The sequence below is a fragment of the Lissotriton vulgaris genome, chromosome 5 (genome assembly GCF_964263255.1).
Source record: "Lissotriton vulgaris chromosome 5, aLisVul1.2, whole genome shotgun sequence".
In the NCBI taxonomy this organism is placed as follows: Eukaryota; Metazoa; Chordata; class Amphibia; order Caudata; family Salamandridae; genus Lissotriton; species Lissotriton vulgaris.
The window spans coordinates 741,538,463-741,557,459 of record NC_141693.1 but is presented as its reverse complement, the minus strand read 5'-3'; the positions used below and the strand labels follow the sequence as shown (position 1 = coordinate 741,557,459).

General features: G+C 46.9%; 1 protein-coding gene across 3 annotated transcripts in view; it reads right to left on the bottom strand.

The window, feature by feature from the left end:
* DNAJC16 (DnaJ heat shock protein family (Hsp40) member C16) overlaps window positions 1-18,997 on the bottom strand; it is a 296,465-nt gene that overhangs the window by 199,125 nt on the left and 78,343 nt on the right. For all 3 annotated transcript variants that reach the window (XM_086922178.1, XM_086922179.1, XM_086922177.1), the window contains exons 3-4: window positions 17,497-17,563; window positions 11,869-12,202 (exon numbers count right to left, since the gene is read on the bottom strand). In XM_086922178.1, the coding sequence (XP_086778304.1) occupies window positions 11,869-12,202; window positions 17,497-17,563 (401 nt within the window). The remainder of the gene's footprint in view (window positions 1-11,868; window positions 12,203-17,496; window positions 17,564-18,997) is intronic.

The window sequence follows — 18,997 nt, the reverse complement described above, 5'->3', positions numbered from 1 at the left end:
AAAATACATTAGAAAAAGCATGTAAAATTCGCTAAAATAATATGTTCATTACAGATTAAAATCCATTACTTGTTTCTTTGGAAATCATTGTAAAATACATGTTTTTAAATTTCATGATTTAAATGAAGAGTCCTAGTGCATGATTGGTTAGGATAAGATTAATGGGACCACTATTTGGATAATAAACATGGTTTCTAAAACAGTTATAAATATTAGAATAGTTCTATAAAAACCTCATTATTATGTTTCTGGCCTACATACCAGCTCTCTCTGTATGTTTCCGAGTTGAGACTCAGCCCAAGGGACAGCGGATGAGTAACTATAAAGTGCTGCGTGCTTACTCTATAAAGTGCATACCGTGCTAAAGTGCATCATCAATATATGTGCAAATCCAGCATTACTGTGCAATTTTGCATACTAATCAGTCCCTGGGTCCACAATCAATATTTCTCAACCTAGCAGATTCATAATGGGTGGTCCAGAGCGGTCCTCTTAATCATAATTACATCCAAGTTCGACCTAGAATGTTGTTCTCTCCCCAAATTTGGGACGGACTCCATATTCATTTAAAACAGAAACAATCACAATTCAAACATACTGTATAGCGATTCAAACATTAGGGTGCCACAAATGCCATGTCTTAGTATTTAGTGCAGAAAGTAAATAAATGTGAGGTTGGTCTTAATGACCCATAACCCAACCCTAAATAATAAACAAAACCACAACTGTTAGGAAATCGGTTATATGCATCTCCTTGTAAATTCCTAACAAGTTAAAACCAGTGCACAGTGAAAATAATAATCAAAATTGATAATTCAATCTAAGCAGCATTACGATTTATATCGATAAGTAATGATGGGTGTGTGTTCGCAGCCCCCTCGAGGTCCACCCAAGTCATCGCCCAGCCGGGCGATTGACGAGGATATTACTCACGGGGGGGGGGAGACCACACACCCCAATCATGTATAATTAGAGCAAGCAAGTGTGGAGGTCCTCTGTCACATTAAGTCCATTAGGCACCTTTGTGTTAAGCAGAAGAATATACTTAGTTTCAAGTTTCCTGAGCCTGGCATCCCTATCACCACCCCTTCTGTTGTTAATGACCGCATCAATAACCCAGTACCTGAGACTGCTATTATTGCTTTGGTGAAAGTCTCTGAAGTGGCGCGCCACTGGGTAAGTACTGTCCACATTGGTTATTGCACGCAAGTGCTGTAGAATGCGCTTGTGGACAGCATTCTTCGTGCTGCCCACATACTGTAATCCACAAGGGCAACGCAAAACATAAATGGCGTATTCTGTCTTGCATGTTAAAACTTGGGTTATCGCATGGTTTATCCCAGTAAATCCATCCTTAAATGTTTTAGTGTTTTCACCATGTGTGCATGCCTTGCAAACCTTACAGTTATAAAAACCTTTGTTCTTCTGCCACCATTCTGTTTTGGTGAAGGGATCCGGATTGGTTTTAACAATATGATCCCTTAGGGAGGGGGCCCTACTAAAGGTTAACTTGCTTAGGCAGGACACTGCCTATCACGTTGTCTTTAAGCACTATAGGCCAGTGCTTGTTCACTATTTTTCTTATTTGCTGATGTTGCTTGGTGAACCCCGTTATTATTCTAAAACACTCAGGTTCCGTCTTCCCAGGTTTAGAAGTATCATGTATGGTGCTGGGCTCCCTGTCAGCTTTCCTGATAAGGAGTTCCTCTCTAGTTAGGCTCATGGATTTCTGTTTCGCTCGGTCAATCAGTTTCATGGAGTAGCCTCTCTCAAGGAATCTGTTTCTGCTTTCATTTTGTGCCTGCTCCAGATCTATGGGGTTGCTACATATGCGTCTTAAACGTAGCATCTCCCCATACGGGATGCTGGAGATAAGGTGCACTGGGTGGGCACTCGCAGCATGGAGAATGCTGTTGCCAGCTGTCTTTTTTCTAAATACCTTGGTCTCCAAACGGCCCCCCTTGATGTAGAGTTCGACATCAAGAAAAGTGACACTTTCTTGACTCAAAGTCGCCGTGAATCTGAGATTAAGGGAATTGTCATTTATATCCTGAACAAATTTGAGTGCTTCTTCATGACTTCCCCTCCATACGACGAACAGATCGTCTATGAAGCGGAACCATGCCACTAGATTGTTTCGATGATATGTTGGTATTCGTAGCCGAGGACCAGCTCCTCCCAAGCTCCCATGTGCACATATATATATATATATATATATATATATATATATATATATATATATATATATATATATTTTGCTCGTTTCCTCTCAACATTGCGCCCACCATCCGGAGCCACAGCAAAAGAAGAAACGGAAGACCCAGAGTGCAGGTGAGTTTTTTAATTTTCAGGACACCTCGCCAGCATAACGTTTCGGCCTACACAGAGGCCGAAACGTTATTTATTGAGTCGAGATTTTTCACTTGTTGGTCAATAAGGAGAAAGTGAGTAGGGTTTGACTTAACTGGGCGACAAGAAGTGAAATTTTACACTACAGATAATGCAACCGTAGCTACCAAGTTCCCTTGGTCTATGCCTGATGTGCTAAACCAGTCCAGGCTTTTTTCTCTGAATTTTGGGACTTGTAGATCTGTTTTCTAATGGCATTAACAAGATTACAAGTATTTGTATTTGTATTTAATTTATTTATAAAGCGCTAACAATCATCCTAGGTAGGATATCACGGCGCTGAGGTTTGGTTCTGAGGGGTACGGTGACCGCATTGGTTACTGATTATTCTGGTTTAGGGAAGAGTAGTGTCTTTAATTGTTTCCTAAATGATAAGAGACATTCTGTCAGTCTGAGATTGGGAGGTAGATCATTCCACTTGGTTGCAGCTAGATGAGAGAAAGCCCGCTCTCCCATCCTGACAGTCTTCACGTGGGTAGTGTTTGCTCTTCCTGAAGTTCTGGATCGAAGGTTCCTCGATGGTCTATGGAATTTGACTTTATTGTGTAGAATGGTAGGGCCTGTATTGTAAAGTACCTTGTGTGTGATACACAGTAATTTGAAGTTGGCTCTTTGTCGCATTGGGAGCCAATGTAGTTCTCGCATGCAACTTTTGGCCGAATCATATCTCTTCTTATTGCATACAGCCTTTGCCGCGGCATTTTGCACTATCTGCAGTTTAGAGAAAAGATAGTCTGCCATTCCAACAAACAGAGAGTTGCCGTAGTCCAGTCTGCTCATCAGCAGCGACTGGACCAGGGTCTTCCTACACTCAGTCGGAATCCAGGGGAAGACTCGTCTGAGCATTTTCAATAATGCAAAGCCTCTGCCACAGACAGTGGAGACATGTGATTTCATGGACAGAGCACTGTCCAGTACCACACCCAAGTTTTTCGCTTTTATGGTAGGATTTGGGGGCAAGCCCAGGTTACTTGGCCACCAGCTGTTGTCCCAGAGCTGGGGATTTTTGCCAAACAGGAGGATTTCTGACTTGTCTGCATTTAATCTCAGACAGTGCTCTTGCATCCAATTGGCCAGCTCAGTCAGGCATTTTAGTAGTCGAGTTTTAGGATCATCTTTCTCATCAATGGTGACCATCAGCTGGGTGTCGTCAGCATAAGAACACATTTCAACACCCCACTTTCTTCCAATGGCTGCCAATGAGGAAACAAATACATTAAACAGGGTTGGGCTTAATGAAGCCCCCTGAGGAACCCCATATTTAATGTTTCGCTGGGGAGAAATGAAATCACCCAGACACACTGATTGTGTTCGATCCGCCAAAAAGGATTGTAGCCATCCCAATGCCTTGTCTCGAATACCTTTCCCTTCCAGGGCTTTCAGTAGTTGGTCGTGTGGTACGGTATCAAAAGCCGCCGATAAATCCAAGAGTATCAGGACGACTGTCTTACCCTGATCCACCTGGGCCCTGATATTATCCGTCACCGCCAAAAGTGTTGTTTCAGTACTGTTGTTCGCCCTGAAACCTGTCTGAGAGACAAGTCCCAAAATTCAAACTAAAAATTAAGCATTGGAGCAGCACATGACATATGGACATGGGAAACTTGACAGGGCAGTGCAATTTAAAGAAACTCCAGGGCAGGAAAAACATTGCTAGCGCAAGACCATATCAGGAAACTAGAGACAGGCCTCAGTGCAGATCTGGAAGCAGCTATGGAGACTGGGGCATTGATCGCTGTGACTGAAGGGAGAACGTGATCCTCATGACCCCTACCAACCTTCCCTACACTTTATCCGCCAAAGATCTTGCGTACCGTTATTAAAAAACCCTTAGCGTGCACTCATACAAATCAACATCACTTACTTTTTAAATGTGCATCATAGAATTTATAACCCTGTTTCGGGTAGTGGCTTAATTCTGCATTGTGGTCTTTGTAGTTGTAAACTGCACAAATGCATATGTTACATCACAACATGTCAAAGACCCAGATTCTCAAGCCCAAATGACTTTCTCTCACATAGTAACCACTTTCTCATAATTTTCTTCAATGTATATCTTAATGCGTATGCAAACGCTGTTTAGAGGAGTGCAGCGGTACTGGGGGGTATGCAGCTGAATACTTGTACAGCACAATCTACTGGTATTCGAATGGAAGACATTTGGCTAAAGTTAGTGAGACATTACAGCGTATCTTTAAATATAGATTCAGCTGTTTTTTTTAAAAGTAGTTCCAAGATCTGTGCCATATTTTTACTATATCCAGATATAACTACAACATATCTAGATTCAACACATTTACTTAGTCCCTGCTTATCCTGAAACACTGGAATGGATATGACCCCCCTGGACCTAGTTTGAGTACCCCTAGGCAATAAGATAATCAACCCACACTGTGCAATTCCCCTGTCTGTCAAGAGAGAAACTTTTTAGAGGTCATTTTTCCATTCACAAAGCTTGTTACTCACTGACCCACACACAGGCATTCTTTGTGTGGCTAAATGTGCTATACAAGAAACCAACTTTTCTAAACTGTATAACACCTATCACTCTCTTCAGTGTTGGAAACACCTTGGAACACCCCTCCATGTGTACCATTGAGTTCCTAGGCACACAGAACTTCTCACTTTTAATTGCACACCTGTCTATTATCTGCTCTCCCATTGTGAGTATGCAAAAACACTGCTGGTTGTCACCACTGCCCAAACACAGCGTCCACTTCTTCCACTATCTGGTATGACCTTGCCGAACATAGAACTCTGTTTTCTCTATCAGGACAATACCCTCTTGACCTCGTCATCATAGCCTATTAATTGCCAGTGATAGCAAGTTTAGGATCACCCACTGTATACCATATCTGCCTACACTGGAGACCAAGAATTGAGAATTGGGTCTGCGGACGATCTGCTCGCCAGCAGCAACGTAAACATTTCTGTACTATGTGTCACGAGCGCAGACCTTCTCTTCCGCCATAAATAAAATCATCATTATTGATATGAGTAGCTGGCGGGAGAGGTGGTCAGTGTTACTTAAACGGAAGGGAAATAAAGACAAGCATTGGCAAAGGCAGTAGCTCTCGCCTACAATAGCTACCGGCTTTGCCAATGTTTTTAGCCATTTAGCACAGCAGCACGATTCGTTTGCTGCATGGTTAAAAGTTGGGAAAAAGAGTGAGGGCTCATCCAGCACTAGCCGGGTTATATTGCTTTTTTCTGGCAGAAGGGTGAAGTGGCAGGCTACAATGGGGTAGACAGGGTCGAGAATAGAGCAATCAATGATAGAGGGAGGGGGGACAGGAAAGGAGCACTAACAACAGGCAAGCAATGACGTAGAAGGGTGGAGGACAAGAGGTGGGAAGGATGAAGCAACAACGTTGTTTGAACAAGAAACAACAACGAGGAAAGCAACAATGACAACAAGCATTTACAATGCAATGGTCTCTGCATTATTAAAGGTAGAGCTACTGGAATTGCTGATGACTTTTTTATTTAAAATCATAAATAAATAAATAAATGGCAGTCATTTACATTGCTAATAGCTTAATCGTTAAATAAATGGCATTGTCATTTACAATGCCAATAGCTTAATCGCTCGTAAATGCATGACCTATTGCATTTACACCCACACAGAGCCACACACACAAAGCCACCGACACACACATACAGAGCCACAGACACACACACAGAGCCACCGACACACAGACACACACACACACGCACAGCACACACAGAGCCCCCACACACACCCAGAGCCACACACACACACACACCCACACACCCAGAGCCACACACGCACACACAGGAGAGCAGGCACAGCGAGAGGGCATGGAAGCAAGCACAGCGAGGGGGCAGGGTAGCAAGCACAGCCAGGGGGCAGGGGAGCAAGCACAGCCACGGGGCAGGGGAGCAAGCACAGCCACGGGGCAGGGGAGCAAGCACAGCCAGGGGGGCAGGGGAGCAAGCACAGCCAGGGGGGCAGGGGAGCAAGCACAGCCAGGGGGGCAGGGGAGCAAGCACAGCCTGGGGGGCAGGGGAGCAAGCACAGCCTGGGGGGCAGGGGAGCAAGCACAGCCAGGGGGCAGGGGAGCAAGCACAGCCAGGGGGCAGGGGAGCAAGCACAGCCAGGGGGCAGGGGAGCAAGCACAGCCAGGGGGCAGGGGAGCAAGCACAGCCAGGGGGCAGGGGAGCAAGCACGGCCAGGGGGCAGGGGAGCAAGTACAGCCAGGGGCAGGGGAGCAAGCACAGCAAGGGTGCAGGGAAGCAAGCACAGCAAGGGTGCAGGGAAGCAAGCACAGCCAGGGGGCAGGGAAGCAAGCACAGCCAGGGGGCAGGGGAGCAAGCACAGCCAGGGTGCAGGGGAGCAAGCACAGCCAGGGGGGCAGGGGAGCAAGCACAGCCAGGGGGGCAGAGGAGCAAGCACAGCCAGGGGGGCATGGGAGCAAGCACAGCCAGGGGGGCAGGGGAGCAAGCACAGTCAGGGGGCAGGGGAGAGAGCACAGCCAGGGGGCAGGGGAGCAAGCACAGCCAGGGGGCAGGGGAGCAAGCACAGCCAGGGGGCAGGGGAGCAAGCACAGCCAGGGGGCAGGGGAGCAAGCACAGCCAGGGGGCAGGGGAGCAAGCACAGCCAGGGGGCAGGGGAGCAAGCACAGCCAGGGGGCAGGGGAGCAAGCACAGCCAGGGGGCAGGGGAGCAAGCACAGCCAGGGGGCAGGGGAGCAAGCACAGCCAGGGGGCAGGGGAGCAAGCACAGCCAGGGGGCAGGGAAGCAAGCACAGCCAGGGTGCAGGGAAGCAAGCACAGCAAGGGTGCAGGGAAGCAAGCACAGCAAGGGTGCAGGGAAGCAAGCACAGCAAGGGTGCAGGGAAGCAAGCACAGCAAGGGGGCAGGGGAACCAGGGGGCAGGGGAGCAAGCACAGCCAGGGGGCAGGGGAGCAAGCACAGCTAGCGGGCAGGGAAGCAAGCACAGCAAGGGTGCAGGGAAGCAAGCACAGCAAGGGTGCAGGGAAGCAAGCACAGCAAGGGGGCAGGGGAACCAGGGGGCAGGGGAGCAAGCACAACGAAGGGGCAGGGAAGCAAGCACAGCGAGGGGGCAGGGAAGCAAGCACAGCGAGGGGGCAGGGAAGCAAGCACAGCGAGGGGGCAGGGAAGCAAGCACAGCGAGGGGGCAGGGAAGCAAGCACAGCGAGGGGGCAGGGAAGCAAGCACAGCGAGGGGGCAGGGAAGCAAGCACAGAGAGGGGGCAGGGAAGCAAGCACAGCCCGGGGGCAGGGAAGCAAGCACAGCCCAGGGGCAGGGAAGCAAGCACAGCCCGGGGGCAGGGAAGCAAGCACAGCCGGGGGGCAGGGAAGCAAGCACAGCCGGGGGCAGGGGAAGCAAGCACAGCCAGGGGACAGGGAAGCGAGCACAGCCAGGGGGCAGGGAAGCGAGCACAGCCAGGGGGCAGGGAAGCGAGCACAGCCAGGGGGCAGGGGAGCCAGCACAGCCAGGGGGCTCCTCGACATTGGCATTCACCCTTGTATAGCGCTGGCTAGACTTGCAGGTATCAGAGCGCTTTACCGTAGGAACGAAGCAAGGGAGAAACAAACTCTGTGTGCCCAAATATAGACAACCTGGAGCACGGCGCCCTGTGCTGTTCAAAGAGATTTTAATTCTTAAAAAATGCTTCTACCCATGTGCTTCTACCCACAAGGGAATCACCAATTCACTCTTAGGCAGGCAACAGCATTCTGGGGGTGGTAGCGCCACTATTTCCATTACACGTGTGGAACTACATGTCTCAACATGCAGAGCGCTTTGGGCTGAAAGCTAGGAGTGGCTGAAAGGCACAAATGACTTCATTGTTTAAGGCAAGTGCCACCTAATACAAAGACACACTTTACGGTGGTGACTCCGTTCTTAGTACAGCTCCTTACACTGCTCAGTCTCACCGCTTCTTAGTACAGCGCCTTACACTGCTCTCTGCCACCGCTTCTTAGTACAGCTCCTTACATTGCTCCGCTTCTTAGTACAGCTCCTTACACTGCTCCATGCCACCGCTTCTTAGTACAGCGCCTTACAGTGCTCACTGCGCCACTTCTCACTGCTGCTCACCAGCACTTTTTACCACTTCTACTTACTGTGCTTTTAACGCCACATCTACCGCTGTTCCTTGCCACTGGTTCGGTTACACTGCACCTTACTAACCAATACTAATGGCGCTCCTTCGAAACGCTCCTTACTGCCTGTTCTTACGCCGCTTATTACACCTGACTCTTACCGATGTTTCTCATTACTAGGCATAGATTGATTTTACCGATGCTCCCACCGCCGCTTGTTACAGCCACTTCCGACCGGTGGGCCAGAAAAGCCAGGCAGCGCCTCTTATACCCGAGGGTTTCCAGGGGCAGGAGATCCGAGAGTGCCCGGCCCTTCTCTCAGGATGCGGGGCGCAGGACATGAGTTTAGCCGCAATAACAGAGAGACCAGAAGCCAATCTGCAAGAGGGGCCCCTGCGCTCGGATGGATGGGGGGCGAGTGAAGCGGCCAGGGACAGCCTGTAATGTGCAGTCCCGGCGCCAGCAGGGACTTAGGACAGTGGGAGCTCCAGAGACATTACATGCGTGTGCAGAGCAGGTTAACTGCGGGCCAGTGTACAGATCCGTGCATTTAACATACGTACGTCGTGTCATGGTCTGCCGGGTTTACCCAACACTGGCCGTGTTAGCACAGAATGAAACAGACTCCACCTTTCACCCGTAAATAATGGTAAATACTGCGTCGAAGGATGCTCTGTGTGTGGAAAGAAAACATCTGGTGCAGAGCGCTTAAAACTCTTGATAGGGCTTCCATCAGTGTGTTGTATTTGTCAACTCCCACGGCCACGGAAGAGTGAGCCCTTGGGGCACAGGAGGTGACTGGACACATGTACAACGTCTCCCCATCTTCATCGTTGCCCCCCCGCGCAGGGAGCTATAAGTAAAATCTCTCTCCCATCTTTACCAAACAATTGCAGCTAAGAACTGGGCTGGAGCTCGTCTGGCTGCGGCCACGCCTGCTTTGAAAGGCCCTGCTTACATGCTGTGTATCTTCCCCTTACAACTGATTGAGACATGTCCGATTGCTGTTGACACGATGCCGCACTGATACTCACGCCTGGCGCGAGCCTCGTGGGTTCAGCATCCTTCGCATCTGCAATCTCGGTCATTACATGAAATGGCGACAGCAGCCACCGTACACACCTCTAACACCGTCTCTGGCGCTAAAAATACCCGTGTCTCTCACATAGCTGAGAACCAACTCACCAGAATTGTCTGTGCCACACAAGCATCCAGAGTATTTCCACATGCCCACTCGGCCTGTCAGTGTTGTGCGTACGTCGTTGTTGCCGAGTGTGCTCCACAGTTTTAAAAACATGTTTAACACGATTTTCTCAAAGTTTGTTGTGCCTTCTGCAGAGCAGGAGAGAAACAAGAAAAAAAAATGGCGGCCGCAAAGCTCCGAAAATTGACATCACAGGTACAAAGAATGCAAAAAACACGCCCCCGAATCCGAAAGAGACAGGGCTTGAACTGAGTGATGCCCCTCTCCTCCAATGGCTGGCCTCCGTTTAGGAAGCCAGCCAATGAAGGAGAGAGGCGGGTTCAAGCCCCCATACCTAAAAACATTAAATCTCCCACAGGAGACTGCGCAAGCGCAGCCTTCGGTCCTCGACCTAAAAAAACACAAGGGAAAAAAAGTACCTTGATCAGAGCATGAGCAGGGGAAAGACACTAATCAAGTTTACTTGCTCCATGTTCCATCAAAGAAACAAGCACACAAATAAGAAAGTGAAACTGGAACTAGCTGATCAATGAGAAGCAAGGAAATGAGCTAAACAAAGGTAAGTAATGGACAGGGTCTAAGCCCTTTTAGGAGTTTTTAGGTTGAGCCTGGGCAGCGCATGCGCTTCTCTGCGAGGCATTGTGCACTGAAGAATGGAATAAAAGCTCCGCTCATTTCCTGACTATCTTTTCAATTGGCTCCAAATACAGTCCTTTCAAAATTGTTGCTTTTCATTCATGAATAGGCTTACTAGTCCCTCCTTGTCTGCATTTGTAACCTCCGGTAACCACTGGACTTTTTACTTGTGGTCTTACACGGTCTGCTTTATCTGGCCGACGAGCAGCATTTTCTTTAATGGCCTTTCCCTGTTTCACCCACGACATTGCCGTCCGCTGTGACGTTGTTATCGTTGTATTTTTTTTTGTTGCTACCCGTTCACTTTGCCTTTACCGCCCACCCTTCTTTATTTATTTAATTTGCAGCGCAGTCCACTTTCACTTTAGTGGCACGCTACAGAAATTTGTTTTCTTTGCTTTCACTTTAGCAGCCGCGCTACAGAAGCTTGCTTTCTTTTTTTTCTTATGCGAAAGCACCCTAAACCACGCTTTCACTTTAATGTTGGCTGCACCCCTTACTTTAGATGCTGCTCAATGTAACCTGAATACGGTGAGCAACATCTAAAGAAAGGGGCGTGTCCACTATGAAAGTGGTCTCGCATTTGCAAGAGTTTGAGCTATCGGCATTAGAAATGACAATGCCTTTTATATATGTGTCACTTTTGAAAACACAAATAAAATGCATTGTCATTTACGATGCTAATTGCTTAAACTCTTTCAAATGCAAAACCTATTGCATTGAAAATGCTTGTTTATACTAAAGATGCTGTAAGCAACAGTGCATGCACTATCCCAGACGAAACCCAACCTAAAAATTTCTCTAGAACACCAAGTGTTCGAGCCAACAGAGGGGCAGAGATTGGAGGAATCAGAGAACACTATCATCTTCCTTCCATGGTGCATCTTTATTGATTGGCTAAACCAGACCAGCTCACACTAACCTGCATCCAATATCACACTATCTGACTCGAAGAAAGCAATAGATAGTGACACAAGGCACATAATCAGTCTTATTTGCCTCCTGGCAAGCCAGTTCTTTTAAGAATGCCCGCTAGAAATGTACATTAATATTATGTTACACCAGGTTAAGGATGAAAGAAAAACCATAACGTGCTCCCTGTGAGTTAGTCAACGATATACCAGGGTGGCAAGCTAATTTTACAGAGGTGTATCTTTAAACCAAAGGCGGTCATAAGAACCTGACCCTCGAAACAATGTTCAAACTCCTGATGCAGTAAGTTAGGTGTTGAGAAGGTATGGGTAAATGAGAATGCCTTTCCCATTGATCTCTAGCTTCAACTGCTGTTCCATGAAAACTTTGACAATGGGGGCTTGTGTGATTAGAATCCCCTAACAGCAGAGTTGTCTGTAGCACAGAAGAGAAATCCCACTGGAAAGATAAAAACTCCTGAAGAAGACCCACACTGTACGTTTCAAAAGGGTAAGCAACACAATGTGCTGTAAATGGAGACGACGGCCCAAACTCATAGCTCCTTCATAATGCTCCCAAATACTCCATATTTAAATAAATTCAGTAAAATCCTTACCCAAGCCTTCCAGTTCCTGAACCACCTCCTTCCACACAGGTTCTATGTGGATGCAGCTGAAGCACCAGTCAGAGGTGATCTTGATGAGGTAGGGTTTCCTAAAGCTGTCTGGCACTACCTCATTGATGTAATGAGAGAAGTGAAGCAGGTATTTCTCATCTGATGAGTCGCGCTTCTCCGAGTTGAAAGGAAAGTGAAAGAAAGATTCATCAAAGTAAAAACTGTCATGGAAGTGTCGGAAGTGATGGCTCTGCTGCTGCTGAGGATAGCCCTGGTTCTCACCCACATCTCCATATCTGTCGAAGTTTGTTCGCTTCTCTTCATTTGAAAGAATCTGGTAGTGGTGACAAATGGTAATGTTAGAAAAGGTATCTCTGTTTTATTTTACATGTTATCCTGTTTCTTAACTTTATTTCTTCCGTTTTTTTTCTGTACTTGAGTACTTTTTCATCTGAATAAGCAATAAGAAACAGAGCAAAACTTCAGATGTTCTCTGAAAATTCCTTCTACCACTTCTTATCCTCGCTATTATCAATAATTCCACACGTATCAGAGTTTCCCACATGCATCAACAATGCACCTCCTCACAAAGTGATGTTTCATAACATGGTCACTCACCACAGATCACTCGTTAAAACATGCCCATCATGTCAACAGAATATCATTTTGACGCCACCCACTGCATGTCCAAACCCCACTGCTCTCTACTCAATTTAGCACTCCACCAGCTTCTCTTTCATCAAATATTCATAGAGGATTCCCACATAATAATCAACAGCCGTTTATAACATGCTACTCTATGTCATTCACAACAGGCCATCTGAAATTGAAGCTCAACCCAACACCACTCCAAGATCCTCCTTGAAAAGCTCAGTCTCTTAGCTAAACGTGCTTCACAATAGTCCAGTTCGTCAAAACACGCCCCTTAATTATTCTAAAGAGAAGAATCCGAACTAATGAGCAACAAAGTATTCTGATGCCTTAATTATGAGTGGCACAGTTCTTCAGAGAACCGGGATCACATTCAATTCATCTCCCATTGCAGCAAAGCAGTGCTGTAGAACACCAGAACCTACTGCAATTCCCATATGAAACCAGTTTTTTATAAACCTCTAGCAGTTACTATCTGCACAGCCTGTAAATACGCGTTGTACTACCACAGAGCCTCATATCGCAGCACCAGTGCCGAAATATTCCCTTAGACAAAGTTGAAGCGTGACACAAACTGCTGGATACCAACCACTATGGAATTCATGCAGAATTTACCCTTGTCGCTTTCTTCACAGTTATATCAATTAGCATTTCATTGGCCATGAATACTGACTGCAATCATTTAAAGCACTATACAGAACAATATCAGGGCTTGTCTAAGAATCTGCATCAATGCCTGTGGTTCTGTATGCTTGGCTGTCTTCTGAAGTAAACACATCAGAATTTTAGTTCTTCTTAAATACTTTCTCTCATGCACCTAAAAACAACAAGAGTACCCTTTGCTGCTTGCAGTGCTAAAGAGCATTGGCATACCCTGTGAAGTGACCAGAAGTTTGGTGCCTCTGTGCACTGGGCTGGCCTGCTGTCCCCGAGCAGCGCCCATACTAATGAACTGTTGCTTGTCAGTAGTAACGGTTCTAGGTTCTTATAGCAGATGGTCATAGTTAGCGCCTGTATCAAAACATTTCCATACCAGTGGATTGTGCTTGGTGTATGCCACCCTTGAGATGATCCTGCTGTACGCCCTCTCAAATTAGTTCCTCGTGAATATTTTAGGCAGAGATTGGTGTTTCTTTTCTCAAACCTTGCTGCTTGTTTCAGAAGCTGCTTCGAAGTCTATCTGCTTTGTGCAGTAGTTCAACTTTTTACCTCAGCTTGCTTTATAAGAGTCTACCTATGTATTTGAAAGTGGTGTTTGCTGCTACACGCTTCCCATCCAAGACACTTTCTGTCTGATCATCACTTGCGTTTGGCAATCAGCCCTCACAAACATCTCGTTGTCTTAAACCCACAGTAATTCTGCCTTGGGTTTCCTGCTCATCTTCTCTTTGGTTCTGGTGTTGCTTATGTGTAGAAATTCATTTATGTGGTGCTGTCCTAGTACAATAATCTCCAATGTTAACCAGCCATATTCTGATGTTCTTGAGCCTGCAAGTAATTAGCTGGGATAAGTACTCTTCGCAAAAACCGTGATTTCCATGTTAGTTGCATTTAACATGTTATCTCGTACAGAAAAAAGCCACCTGCTTCTGTGCTTACCAGCCTCGATACCACCATTGGTGACTTTAGCTCCTTGGACTTAAAATAAGACTACTTTTAACCCCTCTTCACTCTGTTTTGCTTCTTAAAATAACAACTTTGCAAGCACCTTCTGCCATCACTTATTAACTGTAATTTATTGCTTCGCTTCACTAGACACGGTAAGCTTAAAGTCCTCAGTTAGAGAGCCACACTGCAGTATCAACAAACTTGTATGTGGCATTTGTTTCTCAGTAAATGTGCCCAGTATATCACTGCGGTCCCTCACAGCACTCTTCAACCCACAAACACGAGTGGACAGACAGAAAACAGACATACAGGCACAACATCATTGTTCCCACTTTAGCAATATCCATGCACACACTGAGCAAATCCATACAAACACCCTCTAAGATATAGCCCCCCATATCATAATGGCACCCACCCACACTCAACCCCACCCCCTCCTTAAAGTGGCACTATGACCTAACACAACAACCAAGCCACACTTATCAGTCATGCCTTCAACACCAACATCACCAATCGTCCCCTTGCTCACGTGACTTCCTCCTGGAAAGGCAACATACATGCCATCAATAAGGCCCTAACAATCATTTCCTCCCACGATTCATTGAGATTTTATCCTCAAATTAGGATAAGAAACACAAACAAGAATTTTAAAACTCATTTTGAGCAGGAGTGGAACGTTTTTGGGAGTTGGTTGTTGCTATTTTACCACATCTATGAAAATGTGGATGGAAGGCTTTTGTTTTTCGACAGTCTATGTCCTTTGCAGCAGGTGCTTTGGAAAAGAAGGTTAAAGTGCCTTGCCATCGCCCCTTACAGGTACAAATGTGTTCAACACAATCATAAATGAATGAGGAAACAGATGGCTAGATCCATTTCCAAAATAACCTAAGTGTGGGTGCAAAGAATGAATCACTTGTTCCAACCTTGTTATTTACCTCAAAACAGTACCCTCTCAAGCCCTACCACACTATTAAAGGTCATATATATCTAATATATCTCTATCCTCACCCTCCATGTTTTGGGAGGAGCCACGAGGGTTTTTTAAATCAAGGCGCTGCCTCAGTCTTATTTATGCAGGCATCCGAAGAAGACTAACGTCGAAATGCATCATGCCGCAGTTAACCAGCAAATAAAGCGATTTTCCTTTGAATCCCCACTGTGTTCTTCTGGGTTACTTGTGAACGGAGTTACCTATGGATGTAATTTGAAACGTGCAAGACATTCACGCGTGGAAGGACCCGCTCGCCAAAGTCCGAGGTATGCCTGGCAGCTTTTGTTTTTCCAATGAACTTGGTCTTTAACCTCGGACTGCCTCATATATCACCCCAGCAAAAGGTCATTGCATGGAAGCAACCCGAATTTGACGGGGGAGCAGGGGCACTGTTCTACGACTCTGCTGGGGAAAGTACTTTGAGGCGGAGTGTAAGGGGACCCAAGGGAGATCGACTTGTGAAACCAAGACATTATTTTTTGGCAGCACTGCCCACCTTCATAATGGCACTGACAGCGCGAATATGAATAAAAGCTCCAAATGAGACATTGTAACATGTGATGTCTTCTGGGATAGGTAGTCTCTGATACCCGACTACGCAGCAGAAACTGTTGTTAATTGGGGCCAGCTGCACTCCAATGTTTTGGGAGGAGCCACGAGGGTTTTTTAAATCAAGGCGCTGCCTCAGTCTTATTTATGCAGGCATCCGAAGAAGACTAACGTCGAAATGCATCATGCCGCAGTTAAACAGCAAATAAAGCGATTTTCCTTTGAATCCCCACTGTGTTCTTCTGGGTTACTTGTGAACGGAGTTACCTGTGGATGTTATATATATATATATCTTAGAGAATGCACAATTAATGTAGCCTATGAACAGAAAGAGTCAGTCATCATTAATTCATGCATGAAGGTGATTTCGAGTGAGGTGTATTATTTATTATCACTAATGATTGGCATCTCGGGGGTGGTGTGGGCTTGGCTGAGATCCTTTCTGGAGGAGCGCTCCCAACAGGTCAGGATGCCTCCTCTCTCTTTCTCTTCCTCTGCCAGGTAGCTATCAACTGGAGTCCCGCAGGGCTCTACTTTGAGCCCGCTACTCTTTAATATCTATATGATCCCTTTGATTGCCCTGGTAGAGGGGCTGGGTGCCAAAATCATGGCTTATGCAGATGATACACAGCTTCTATTTACATGGAAAGGATCTGAATTGGGCACCGGGGATGGGCAGAGGTGTTTATCTGCTGTGTTTACCTGGCTGGCCAAGGCGCATCTCAAGTGTAATGAAGAAAAATCGGAGATACTGCTGTATGGCAATTTCCCCCCGCTGTTTAGAGAGGCCTTGTGGCCGCCGGATTTCCCATGTCCAGGGTCAGTGGGTAGCCTGGCCAAGAACTTAGGGATATGGTTTGGGGAAGATCTCAGGTTCGCTACTGGTATCTGCTTCGGTACTCTTAAGATTTTTAGGAAGTTCTTCCCTTTGTTACCACAGCAAGCAAAGGAAATGGTGGCTCGGGCACTTATCCTTTCCAGGCTGGATTACACCAATGCCCTATTCATTGGCATCCCTGGCTATCTCATGATTAAACTCCAACTGATTCAAAATGCGGTGGCCAGACTCCTATTCAACATTGCCAAACGATCCAGCGCGAGGCTACTTCTACGTGACCTGAATTGGTTACCTGTGGCCCAGCGGGTCCAATTTAAAATCTTGACCATGGCCCATATAGCCTTGCATGACTCTGGACCTTTGTACATTGGAAAGCACATGGCCTTTTACAGGCCTGGCCGGTCGCTCCGCTCCTCCTCTCTTCGCCTACTGGCCATTCCTCGGTTTCGCGGCTCTAGGATGGGCGGCCAATCGTGGTCAGTATAGGTGGCCATTCTATGGAACAGCCTTCCAAGCCTTTTGCGACATACTCAGGACCTCCGTGTTTTCAAGAAACTTCTTAAAACTCATGTCTTCAACCCTTCTACCTAATTTTATTGGTGCTCTCTCGGCCTCAGTCCACCCGCGCCAGGATACTCCTGAGTAGTTGTGCGCGTTATAAATCATATATAACATAACATAACATAACATAATGGCCATTGCTTGAGGCCTAAATGATGACTGGAACAAAGAGGTTTGGTGACTGGATCAAGGAACTGTGTGGTGACTTTATCAAGGAATCATGTTGGGATTGAATCAAATGCACAGGTGGGGAGACAAATGAAGATTCCCTACATCCTCAATCAGACGGTTTCCCACCCCCAGACATCCTTAAACATATTACAATATGGTTTGTGTACAGTTTAACAGCTTTCATTTTGAATGTCTTCATGCCTTAATGGGAAAAAGTTATATCACAACAGGAAAGGATTGTAAGCAACTTCATATATACCTCATATGCTTTGCTGACTTGGATAAACTTGTCTTCTGCTCCAGCGTTCTTGTTTTTATCTGGATGCCTGCATAAAAATTAAAAAAAATAAACTAAAACCGTCACCCGGAAAGACAGACAAGATTAAGGAATTTAGCAACTGTGTGGTACAAAATGAATGGTGGCTGATCGAGTTGAAGGAAGAAGGGGTACAAAAACATTTCTTGAGGGCCCATGTAATGGCAGCTTCATGGCTGATGTTCATGGCAGAGTGCACCCTTTGAAAGATGGAGTTGTAAGATGTACACTCAATCTTGAACCAAACATTTTTGAGAAACTGCTTCATGGCTGAGACTTTGTCCTTGTTTCTGCCTTTCCCAGCCTGAAGCTCCAAGTCCTGACTTTCCAAGAGGGGCAATAAGTCTGTAGTTCAGTCTGAGCCAGTTATTCCAAGGTGAGCATCTTCCTCAGTGGGGACCAATGCCTGATGCCTCACCCTCAGTGCTGCCTTTTGAAGGAGGAAATCAAACCCAAGAACTCAACTCTATTCCTGGACATCCCAGTCCCAGGCTTGTTTCTCAGTCCTGTGCTGTGCCCTTCTGACCTGGAGCCATGAGCCTGCAGTCCACTTCCAAACCCAGTTCTTCCAAGGTGAAGACAAGCCCAGAGTTCTGCACTTCAATTATGGTGTGCTTAGCTCGGTGCCAGGGCCTAAATCCTGCCCTTTCTTAAGTCTAAGCCTTCCACAGTGATGCTTCAAGCATGAGCCCCAAATAAAAGTACTGACTTGCTAAGGTGGGATCCCTACAAGAGGCAGAGGCAAAGGCTAGAAAGGTACCATGTTGCACAGCACAGGGATGGAATTCCCTGGACCCTTCTTGCAGTGACCACAGACATACATTAAAATGGTAATATTGTGTTAAAAAAAAAAATATTCGATATTCAGGGGGAGGAGCTTCGCGGGCAACCAAGATGGCCGCGTAAGCTCGGAGCTCCGCGGACCTTCCGATCCTCCGCAACTATCCTGCCCGAAATCCTGATCCACGTGGGTGGATACTCGTTGCTGAGGGCCCACTGAGGCGAGAGCCGTTTTCAGATCCCGAATCGGTGTCTCCTACGCTGAGCTACGTCGAGTGGGACTCTGTGCCAGCTCAGTGCCATTGTCTCTGCGGATTCCGCCGCTACGCACTGCCGATCTGCGGAGTGCCCGCCTGCCTTCACCAGCGGCGAGGTGTACTGGACAGCGGAGCTATCCGGACAACGAAACGAACCTGGGACAGCGTTCTACTGTCTTCCCGGACAAATCTCCGACTCTTTGGGCTTGGACTTGCCTGGCAGAGCCCTTTGTCCTCTTGGACCTAACATGGCGGGCAAGGGGGACCCCGACAAGCCGTCGAACAGAGGCGTCCGCGGTAAATCGCAACAACAGCAGAATAGGATTGAGCGCTATACTCAACAGAAGACGCCGCCTGTCACTGGGCCCTCTGCCAAGGACATCCCGCATTTGGGCTCGCCGGGCGGC